The following is a 12,265-nucleotide window of genomic DNA, read 5'->3' as shown; positions in this document are numbered from 1 at the left end:
TTAGGTTAGGACCCTAACCACTTTCCATGAAAATACTGCTATCTAATACCCGACTAAAACAAGTTTCCTTTACCAAGTGGTTCTCAAAGTGAGGTCCATAGTATAGCATCATCAACGTCACATGGGAACGTGTAACAAAAGTAAATTCTCAGCCTCATCTCAAACCCACTGAACCAGAAACCCTGGAGGTGGGGCTCTGCAAATTGAGTTTAACAAGATTTCCAGGTGACTCATATGCACACTAAAAGTGGAGGTTAACTCACCAGTTAACCAAGCAGATACTGAGTCTGGGGTGGACAACCAATAGTTTAAAGCATACGTAGGTGTTTTCTATTAAAAAATGGTACTTATCTTCAGAAACAATCACATGAAACTAAAGACAATTAAAACACACTGACAAAAACCCACAAAGCTGTAATAATTCCAAGGACAAACACATAGACACACACACACACACACACATGCACAGAAGAATGTATAGTAGAAAGTAAGAGTTCAATGAATTGGAAAAACTGGAAAGAAGAGGCAGATGTGGTAAATGATTTTGGAAAACAAGAAATCATGACCCAAAGTACAGAGTACTCTTCTGCCAACAAAGCATTACCATGCTTGTTTTCCCACATCTTTCCAATTCTGTAATATCAACTCTAAATGTCTCTTATGCTGATTGGCAAGTATTATGTTTTGTTTTGCTTGTAATTTCTAAGTGTTAATAACACTGAGTACTTTTAAATACTTTACCACTTATTCTGTGATTCATCTGATATTTATTATTCATTTTTTGTGATATTAGAATTTTTTTCATCTTGCTGATTTGTTGGTGCTTTTTATTATATTGCAGAGTTGAATCCCTCATCTGTAAGAGCAACTCATTTAAAGTTACTTTCATGACACATAATTTTTCATTTTTAATCATCTTCTACTGTTTTTTTTCACTCTGACTTCTGGGCTTTAAACCTTATGTAAAAAGCCTCCTGTACCCCAGGACATACATTATGATTTCTTCCTTGACACCTGTTTATTTCCTGATTGCTGGAAATTTCTAGTTACATTTTTATTATTTGTAATTGTATTGTAGTCCAAGAACATGCTATGTATGGTTTCAATACTTTGAAATTTTTTGAGAATTGCATTATGGCTCTTTGCTATACAGCCAATTTTTGTACTTATTTCATAATTACTTGAAAAATGGTGTCCTCTTCAATTGTGGGTACAGGGTTCTGTTTTACTTATAGGCTCAGTTTCCTAACTGTGCAGTTATTTTGTTTGCTTGTTCTATCATTTATTCAGAGTGACATTAAAATCTCAACTATAATTATGGATTTATTTCTTGCTTTGATTTTTTCATTTATTTTGAGTTTATGTGATTATGCAAGACTAAAAGTTGCTGTATCTTGCTTGTGAATTGAAACTTTATGAAGTATTTCTCTTTCCTTCTATAATAGTAACTTTTTTCCATTAACATCTATTTTGTTTAAAATCAATGCTTACTTAATTCATATATATATATACACACACAGATCAGTATCTGTAGATAGATACAGATAATGATAAGATACTCCCTTATCCAGCCACACGCCAAGAGGGTCAAGATTCTCTTCCTTCTGCATGGTGGGGTTACTCTCTTCCATTTTATAAGGTGATAACTTTTGTGAGCCCAGATTTTAGTGGGCATTTTCTATTAGCTTGTCATTCTTGATGGATCCTGAAAATTATCCTTGGTCTTAACATTGGTTTTATTCAGCTTGTCTGCTGTAACAGCATTCATAGACTGGGTGGCTTTAACCACAAACGTTTTCACCTACAGTTCTGGAAGCTGGGAAGTCTAAGATCACGGTGTCAGCAGATTTGGTTCCTGGTAAGGGCCCTCTTCCTGGCTTGCAGACAACAGCCTTCTCACTGTGTCCTCACACGGTCGAGAGAACTAGCTCTTGTCTCTGTTCCTCTTCTAAGCCCATTGGGCCCATTCTCATAACCTCATCTAAACTTAAATATCTCCCAAAGGCCCCATCTCCAAAAACTACCACCCTGGGGGAGGGGCGGGGATGAGATCTTCAACATATAAAATTTGGGGTACACAAACATTCAGTTCATAGCATTTTTTATGCAGTAGTCAAGGTAGATGCCAAAGTCTCCAGGGTTTGCAGAAATTTCTGTTGGGGTTTAGCTTCCTGACTGCTGACCTTCTGCAGCAGAAGGGGTAGGAAAACTGTAGATATCCAGTAATTTCCAATTTAAATGTCATTTTTTTAACCTCTCCATCCCCAGTGACTCTCAAGACTTCTCTGTTCAGTTCTACACAGAAGAAATCTTCCTTCTCCTGTTTAGTATAATGCATACCACTGCCACGTTTCCTCCACGAAGGTACTGTATGAGGGTGGGTGAACAGCCTTCTGAATGTAAACTTTCATGCATTAGTCATTTTAATTTCTAATTTTCAACTTTATTCTCCTCTTTATTTGCTATCACTAAGTCCTCATCTCTTTGGGGTTCTGTGGAGATAAATTGGATCTTCTTATTCTTACACCCTTCTTTAGAGGCAGACTTCAGAGATACTGTGGGTTTGGTTACAGTTCACTGCATTAAAGCGAATATCACAAAAAGGTGTCACATGAATTATTTTGGTTTCTTAGTTCATATGTTATGTTTACACTATACTATAGTCTCTTAAGCATGCAATAACATTATGTCTAAAAAACATGTATATATCAATTTAAAAATAATTTACTCCAAAAAAATGCTAAGCATCATCTGACAACACAGGGTTGCCAGAAACTTTCAATTTGTACAATAAAAAGCACAGTACCTCCACAGCCCAATAAAATGAGGTATGTATGCAGAACAATACCTTCTTCTGTAGTTTGTGCTGAGACAGCTGCCAGTATAATGACTACAGTATAGTCATCACTTATAAAATTATAAAAATAATTTACTATTGTGAAAAATTGAAAATAAAGTATACCTATATTATTAGATCAATGACACAGTTCTGCATTATAGGCCTGGAGATTTCTAAGATGTATCATCAGAGAACAGTCTGTATAAAATAATCCTATTTATATAAAAAAAACCTGCATATATGTATATATATACTGTTTTTTTTGTTATATACATTTTATGTAAATAACATTTACTGAATGCTTATTCTGTGGCAAAAGCCAATTTAATCCCTTTACATATTTATCTTCCTTAATCCTCATAAAAATGTTATGGGGTAAATACCATTACTATCCTCATTTTACACATTAAAAACGAGGCACAGAGAGTGTCAGGTAACTTTCACAGTGTCATAGAGATGGTGACTGGATGAGGAGGGATTCAAACCAAAGTGCCTTGGCTTTTCCCTTCTTTTTCCATCTTATTTTCTCAATTTTTCTCTCTCTTCCCCTCCCTTGCAAGACCCTTCTTCTCTCCTCCCACCTGCCTCTCTTAGTTCAATCTTCAAATATCTGTTAACCACAGCTGACAGTGTAATGGGAAGAAAAACAAGAAGTGGAGAGGTCAAGGTTTCACTTTTTTCTCCCTATTTGGCTTTATAGTTTGGAAGATCATGTGTTACTTTTGTAAATGAAAAAATTTTTTTAAAAATCAATGAAGACATTTCAGTTCAATTTAACAAGGATGTCTTTATTGCATGCTTATGTGTCAGCCCTGGGGCAGGAAATTAAACATTCTACATACCCAGTCACTTTGACTCTTCAACCAGTTAAAAATATCATTTGACATAAAGAAAGAGGAGGTGGGGTCAGATAAAGATGGCAGAATGGGAGATATGGAGCTCACCTCCCCCACAAACACAGCAAAAATACATCTACATGTGGAAAAATTCTCATGGAAAACTAACTGGAAACTGGGAGAACTCCTACACAACCAAAGCTATAAGAAAGATTTTCCCATAACTTGATAGAACAGAAAAAAGGCATAGGGTCAGGACCTCTGCCCCTGGAAGGGCTATGAAAGGAAGAGAAGGTCCGCATGGGCAGACCCTTGCCCTAGGAAGTGAGTGGCTTGAGCCACAGACTGGGTGTCCCATCCTTGGGCCCTACACGAAGGAGACCAGCACCCTTGGCCGATGGGAGAACCCACTTGGACAGATAGAAGGGCTGGAGAATCCTAGACTCCACTTGCAAAGAGTGTGTGCGTGCCGGGTTGCCAACAAACAGGGCAGAGAGAACTCTGCACTGGCACCCACAACCTTACCCCACTTTCCAATCCAAACACAGCAACCACCCCAGTCCCACTCATCCCACACCACAGCCTGGTGCTCCACAGACAGGTCTTGGGAGAAAACGTGATCTAGGGACACAGAGATGGCCTGGCTGTGGACACCTACAGAGGTCCAACCTCTGTAAGCACATGAGCCTCACTTACTTTAGCACTCCCCTTCTTTGGGGCAGAACACTACTCAAAGTGAACAGAGCCAGCTCGAGCCTGACCCTCAGGACTTTTGCTCCAGCAGCTGGGGAGCAGACCTCACCCCTAACTGGCAGGCAACAGCCAGGAAGCAGAGAGGAAGTCCTGCCTCACACCCTGCACAGGCTTTAGACTTTCCAACATCAACCACACTCCCTAGCAAGGTGATATTGGCCAAAACAAACCTTGAGGGAAGACATGGCTGGTGTTCACATCAAAACCAGCCCTTGTTCCAAAGATACTGGACACATGCAGTTTACATAGAAATTCTCCACATAAAAACACCCCTTCAGGACCACAGCAGGTAAGTTTCTCCTAAATTCATAGAGACAGAAAAAATTAAAATGAAAAGAGGAACTACTCCTAATTGAAAGGGCAGGAGGAAAACCCTGAAATACAAAAAACAAAAAACAGAGATCATTAGTCTACCAGACACAGAACCAGAACAAATAATCCTAAAATTCATAGGAACCACAAAAGACCCTGAATTGCCAAAGCAATCCTGAGAAAAAAGAATAAAGCTGGAGGTATCACCCTCCCAGACCTCAGACTATATTAAAAAGCTTCAGTAATCAAAACAGCATGGTTCTAGCACAAAAACAGACCCATAAGATCAGTGGAACAAAATAGAGATTCCAGAAATAAACCCACACATCCCTGGTCAATTAATCTATGACAAAGGAAGCAAAAGTATACAATGAATAAAAGAAAGTCTCTTCAACAAGTAGTGCTGGGAAAACATGACAGCTACATGTAAAACAATAAAATTCAAACATTCCCTCATACCATATACAAAAATAAACTCAAACTGTTTTAAAGACCTAAATTTAAGACATGACACCATAAAACTCCTAAAAGAGAACATAGGTGAAACACTCTTTGACATAAACCCTACCAATATTTTGTTAGACCCATCTCCCAAGGCAAACAACAAAAAAGCAAAAAAAAAAAAAAAAAAAAAAAAAAACAAATGGAACCTAATCAAACTTAAAAGCTTTGCCCAGAAAAGGAAACCATCAACAATAGAAAAAGACCACTTGTGGAACAGAAGAAAATAATTGCAAATGATATGACCCGCAAGGGGGTTAATATCTAAAATATACAAACAGCTCATACAGGTCTACATCCAAAAAACAAACAAATCAAAAAATGGGCAGAAGACTTGAAGAGACATTTTTCCAAAGAAGACACATTGATGGCCAACAGGCACATGATAAGATGCTCAACATCACCTATTATTAGAGAAATGCAAATCAAAATCACAATGAGGTTTCACCTCACACCTGTCAGAACAGCTATAACAAATGCTGGAGAGGACATTGAGAAAAGCAAATCCTCCTGCACTGTTGGTGGGAATGTAAAGTGGTGCAGCCACTATGGAGAAGAGTATGGAGGTTCCTTAAAAAAACTAAAAATAAAACTACCATATGATCCAGCAATTCCACTCCTGGGTATCTATCTGGGAAAAAAAAGAAAACACTAATATGAAAAGATACATGCATCCCAATGTTCACTGTGGCATTATTTACAATAGCAAAAATATGAAAGCAACACAAGTGCCGAACAACATATGACTGGATTAAGAAGTGGTACATACATACAACAAACTATTATTCACCCATAAAAAAAGAATGAAATATTGCCATTTGCAACAATGTGGATTTACCCAGAGAATATTACGATTAGTGAAATAAGTCATACAGAGAAAAACAAATCCTATACGATATCACTTATATGTGGAATCTAAAAAATAATACAAATGAATGTATACACAGAACAGAAACAGACTCACAGACATAGAAAATAAATTTATGGTTACCAAACAGGAGAGGGAGGGGGAGAGTGACAAATTAGGAGTATGAGGTTAACAGATACAAACTACTGTACATAAAATAGGTAAGCAACAAGGTTATATGGTATAGCACAGGAAATTAACCCAGTATCTGGTAACAACCTATATATGACTGAATCACTATACTGTACACTTGAAACGAACACAATATTATCAATCGACTATACATGAATAAAAGGAAATTATAAACTTATAAACAAAAGTTTCACCTCACCAAAATAAAAAATAAAAAAGAAAGAGGGAGAGAGCATGAGCAAGAAAGAAACCACAAAGAAAAACAAACTTCATGAGTCCTCATTTGTACTCTGAACAGCCCCCTGCTTTCCCATTTTGAAGCAACATAATTTTAAATGATGAAGTTCAAAGCCAGAATCAAGGAAGTTCCCCAGAGCCAGCACCCAGAGCCCACCCGGGGGCGGCCACTCCCCAATTACTGACTTTCCAAGTTCCGGCTGGTGACCACTTCCTAGTTCCTTGAGGCCCTGAACCTCAGAACCAAAGTTTTTGGAGACTCTCTGGAGGCACGAAAAAGGAGCTGACAGCCATTCTGTGCCTCTAGCCTCACCCAGGAGGCAGTCTCATCTCCAGGTTTCACACCCCCCAGCAGCGATTTGGCCCTCTGGGGAGGAGAACCACGGGTCCCACAGGCTCAGCCTCCTGTGTTCAGGCTGCCAGGAACCAGAACCGCAGTGGAAGCAGGGCGCACGCGCAGGAGCTGGTTGGCCGGTGACGCCCGGGTGCGAGGCGGGGCTTAGTGTTGGCTTCACAGAGTGGGGCCTGGGGTCCCAGCGGCCTCCGGTAGTGACCCCAGAACACAGCAGGGACTCAGCAAGGGGCCCAACTGGCCTAGCGGCATCCTGGCCAGTCCCAGGACATTTCCAAGGCTTTCCTGAAACCGCCCTGTAGGCTGGGCTTCGCTTCATCCATCTCTTCACAGCGCAGAGCAATGCCGGATCATAGCCAGAACCTCTTGTTTATCTGCCAGCATTTGGAGGTCTTAGAAGGGGCGATTAATAGAGGCTGCTAGCTGTTGTTGAACAGTAAGTATTAATGAGGAGTGTGGCTGGAGCCAGAACTATGCTAGACACCCTGGAACACCAAAATTGGGAAGACGGGCGGGTTATGGCATAGAAGCTAAAGCCATTAGCCTAGGAGTCCACCTGCCTGCCTTGAATCCTGCATCTGCTACTTAATATCTGTGGACTCCCAGGCACTTTCTTCCTGCATGTTCCTTCCTTGGCTCACCTCCGAAACTGGGTAACGATCAAAAGTTACAAGAGTTAGAGTATGACGTATAACTTTTTAAGGCACTGCAGAATGTATTCAGTAAACGTTAGATTTATTACTTTAAATATTTGACCAAGTCCCTGCTTCTCCAAGTTCACTGTCTGGTTCTGTGTGGTTATTCCTGGAAATTCTGGCATGGCAACTTCCCCAAAGGCAATAACTGATTCTCCTCGTTTAGCAATTTGAAATACTTGGTCAGTACCAGTATCACTTGCTTAGTGTGAAGTGTCAGAGGATTCAGGGTTCTCTTTTTCTTTCTGCAACTTTCTTAACAGTAGAACTTTCTCTTAATACCACCCTGGCGAGTATGATAATTGTAGGGCATTGATACTGAACAAACACAAGAAAATGAAAAATAAATGAAACAGGAAATGAGTGGGTTTCTGCAGTTGGATGGAAGTGGCACATGAAACGGCTAAGTCACAGATTAGCCAGCCTTCACATCTGTAAGGTAACTGTTCTTTCTGACTGAAGGGAGTGAAATAATATTGTGCACATTGTTGAATCCACGAGCACTGATTAAGTGTTTTGTCCTGACAAGACAGGTCATGCTCTGGCCTTTAGAGAGTTTAGAGAGACAGGAAACCTGTACGATCTGTTCCCCGTCCACCTCTTCATCCTCAAGTATAATGATTTCTCCTTCTGTGCTCTGTGACCCACAGATCTTTATTCCCTTGAATGAGCCAAGCTCCCTCCCTCCAGCCTCAGGACTGCTACCTATATAGCTCCCCCTGCCGCTAATGCTTCACCCCATCCAAACACACTCCTCCATAGCCTGGTTGATTTTAAACTGCCTTTGGCTCTCTGATCTGACTTTCTTGACAAACCCACTACCACCACCATCTAAACGGATGTCTCCATAACTCTTTCTTATAGCGCCATTATTTTTATTTACAGCACTAATTGTAATATTATGTTTAACTGGCCAGATATTGCTAGACTTGATGAATAAGGGAATATGCCATGTGTGTGAGTGTATAACTTCAGAGCACTTTGTTGCAACTGTCATATTTGATTTATAAATCTGTAGACAATGTACTAATATGAGGTCTTCTTTTTCAGAATTCTTTAAATCATGGACAATGAAAGTAAGTACTTTGCTTTGTTTACTTTCTTCCCTACAATGTTAATCCTGTTGTTAACAAGTTTTTGTCATTATGTTTTATTCAGTTTCTGAAAGGACACAATTTGCTTTGTGTTGTTTATGCTCCAGAATCTAATGGCTACTTCAGTAGTTCGACCATAGAGAAGATGTGGGCAAAAGTCCCTTTTTTCCCTTTAAAAAAATCTTAGAGTAACCTAATAAATTCTAATCTTATTGGGAAATAAATTATATAATTATCAACATTCCATCCAAATAAGTTTTCCCTATTCATGTATATTTTATATACACAATGTTTATTCAAATCATACTAATTAACAGATAATGAATTTAATATATCAGTTCATTGTTTAAAATCCTCAGATACATCCTCAGTATATATTTCATAACATACACAAATATACAGGTTTAAATAAATGACCATTATTATGTTTGGGCTCTATGTCTCTCAAGAAAATTCTAAATGAGATGGATATTGGTCAAGCTTGTAATAAAAGACCATCTCGTTTTAAAATTTTAAGGTTCTAAAGAGTGAAACAATATATGTTAGGGGAATATGTTAGGAACAAAATCCGGAGGAAAACAAAGTCAAAGGACTGATGCTACCCAAAATCATGTCCTACTATAGCTACAGTATCAAGACAGTATGGTAGTTGCAAAAGAATAGACAAATATATTTGTCACTGGAACAGAGAGCCTATAGTTAGATACCCATAAATATAGTCAACTGACCTTTGAAAAAGGAACAAGGCATACAATGAAACAAAGTCTCTTCAACAAATATTGCTGGAGCAACTGGACATCCACGTGCAAAAAAATGAATCTAGACACTGACCTTACACCCTTCACAAAAATTAACTCAAAATGCATTATAGACCTAAATGTAAAAAGCGAAACTATAAAATTCCTGGAAGGTGACATAGGAGAAAATCTAGATAATTGTGGGTATACTGATGCCTTTTTTGTACAACACCAAAATCACAACCAATGAAAGAAATAATTGATAAGCTGGACTTTATTAAAATCAAAAACTTCTGCAAAAGACAATATCAAGAATATTAGAAGACAGGACACATACTAGGAGAAAAAATTTGCAAAGACACATCTGATAAAGGACTATATACAAAATATACAAAGTACTCAGGATCAATGACAACAACAAAATGTCCTTGCCTCGTTTCTCAATTTAGGATAAAGTCTTTCACTTTTTACCAGTCAGTATGTTAGCTGTGGGTTTGTCATAAACTGCTTTTATTATGTTGAGATATGTTCCCTCTATACCAAATTTATTAGAGTTTTTATCATAAATGGATGGTGAATTTTGTCAAATGTTTTTTCTGTGTCTATTGAGATTTATTCCAAGGATGCAAGATGGTTCAGTATTCACAAGTCAATCATTGTGATACACTAAATTAGCAGAAGGAAGGGTAAAAATCACATGATCATCTCAATAGCTAATATTTTGTAATAACTTTTAATGGAATATTATCTATAAAAATACTGACTCACTATGCTGTACACCTGAAACAAATATAATATTGTAAAACAATATTTCAATTAAAAAAAAAAAAGAATCTCATGGGCAAAAAGCTATATGCATTTTGTATACTACTCTGAGCAAACAAATCTGCTTGGGAGCTAAGTGGTTTGTCTAGCCAGAAAATTGCTAGTAGGGCCTGGATCTCATCCAGATGTTTGCAGTTAAAAGAATGTGCAGTAGAAAAATTTTAAGGCTTTAAGGTGGTAAATCACAACCATGCCTTCACTTAAGTATTAAGAAGAAGCTCTTAAAAACACCAGTACCAGGGCATTATGCCCGAAAAATTAAATCAGAAACCCTAGCTGTGGGACCCAGGGATAGTAATTTTTAATTCCTCACATGATTATAATGTGCAGCCAGGGCTGAGAACCACTGCTCTAAATTCTTACACAGTTGCTGTCTGAAGAATGATCAGCAAGTCTATAGTATCTATCCAAGGCACTTGGAGAATGATTTAATCTACCCCTATAGAATTAAAGCAGGTGATACATAATTAAAAATGGTTATACTCAAACTTGAAAGTTTGTGAGAAAAATGTCTCAGTTTTATTTCTGTAAGTACAAGGGCACATATAGCTCGTGTCTTAGGGGGAAGGTGATCCTAACAATATTATGGCTTAAAATTGAGAATTTACTGTGTCTTAGGCATTGTTCTAAGTGACTAATGTAGATTTAACTCACTTAATTCTCAATGTTACGGAGTAAATACTATTAATTATCCCCATTATTCAGGTGGAAAAAAGGCACAGAGCAATTGGATCAGGCAACAGGTTCTGATTTCTGTACCTAATAGTTGTGTAGTAGTCTTAAACAAGTTATTGTCCCTCAAGCCTCAGTTTTCTTTTTTTTTAAATCTTTATTGGAGTATAATTGCTTTACAGTATTGTCAGTTTCTGCTGTACAACAAAATAAGTCATCCACATGTATGCATATATCCCCATATCCCCTGCCTCTTGAGCTTGCCTGCCAACTTCCCTATCCCACCCCTTTAGGTCTTCACAAAGCATCAAGCTGATCTCCCTGTGCTCTGTAGTAGCTTCCCACTAGCCATCTGTTTTACATTTGGTAGTGTGTATAGGTCTACTCTTTCACTACGTCCCAGCTTCCCCTCCCCCCCAGTTTCCTCAATTCTGCTCTCTACGTCAGCATCTCTATTCCTACCCTGCCACTAGGTTCATCAATACCAAGCATACGGTATTTGTTTTTCTCTTTCTGATTTACTTCACTCTGTATGACAAACTCTAAGTCCACCCATCTCACTACAAATAGCTCAATTACATTCCTTTTTATTGCTGAGTAGTATTCCATTGTATATATGTGCCACATTTTCTTTATCCATTCATCTGTTGATGGACATTTAGGTTGCTTCCATGTCCTGGCTATTGTAAATAATGCTGCCATGAACATTGTGGTACATGTATCTTTTTGAACTATGGTTTTCTCCAGGTATATGCCCAGTAGTGGGATGCTGGGTCATATGGTAGTTCTATTTTTAGTCTTTTAAGGAACATCCATACTGTTTTCCACAGTGGCTCTATCAATTTACATTCCCACTAACAGTGTAGGAGGATTCCCTTTTCCTCCCCACCCTCTCCAGCATTTATTGTTTCTAGGTTTTTTGATGATGGCCATTCTGACTGGTGTGAGGTGATACCTTATTGTGATTTTGATTTACATTTCTTTAATGATTAGTGATGTTGAGCATCTTTTCATATGTCTGTTGGCCATCTGTATGTCTTCCTTGGAGAAATGTCTATTTAGGTCTTCCACCCATTTTTGGATTGGGTTGTCTGTTTTTTTGATATTGAGCTGCATGAGCTGCTTGTATATTTTGGAGATTAATCCTTTGTCAGTTGCTTCATTTACAAATATTTTCTCCCATTCTGAGGGTTGTCTTTTTGTCTTGTTTATGGTTTCCTTTGCTGTGCAAAAGCTTTTAAGTTTCATTAGGTCCCATTTGTTTATTTTTGTTTTTATTTCCATTATTCTGGGAGGTGGGTCAAGAAGGATCTTGCTATGATTTATGTCATAGAACATTCTGCCTATATTTTCCTCTAAAAGTTTTATAGTAT

At 38.2% G+C, this 12,265-nt stretch overlaps 1 protein-coding gene across 1 annotated transcript in view; it reads left to right on the top strand.

Annotated features, from left to right (window-relative positions):
- The first annotated feature begins 8,627 nt into the window (after positions 1-8,627).
- LOC130854961 (phospholipid scramblase 2-like) overlaps positions 8,628-12,265 on the top strand; it is a 36,861-nt gene continuing 33,223 nt past the window's right edge. Inside the window, exon 1 of the mRNA XM_057737792.1 lies at positions 8,628-8,640. Coding sequence (XP_057593775.1) covers positions 8,628-8,640 — 13 coding nt within the window. The remainder of the gene's footprint in view (positions 8,641-12,265) is intronic.

This window comes from Hippopotamus amphibius, chromosome 6 (assembly GCF_030028045.1).
Source record: "Hippopotamus amphibius kiboko isolate mHipAmp2 chromosome 6, mHipAmp2.hap2, whole genome shotgun sequence".
Classification (NCBI taxonomy): Eukaryota; Metazoa; Chordata; class Mammalia; order Artiodactyla; family Hippopotamidae; genus Hippopotamus; species Hippopotamus amphibius.
Note: the sequence above shows the minus strand (reverse complement) of the source record. Positions and strands in the feature narration are given on the sequence as shown.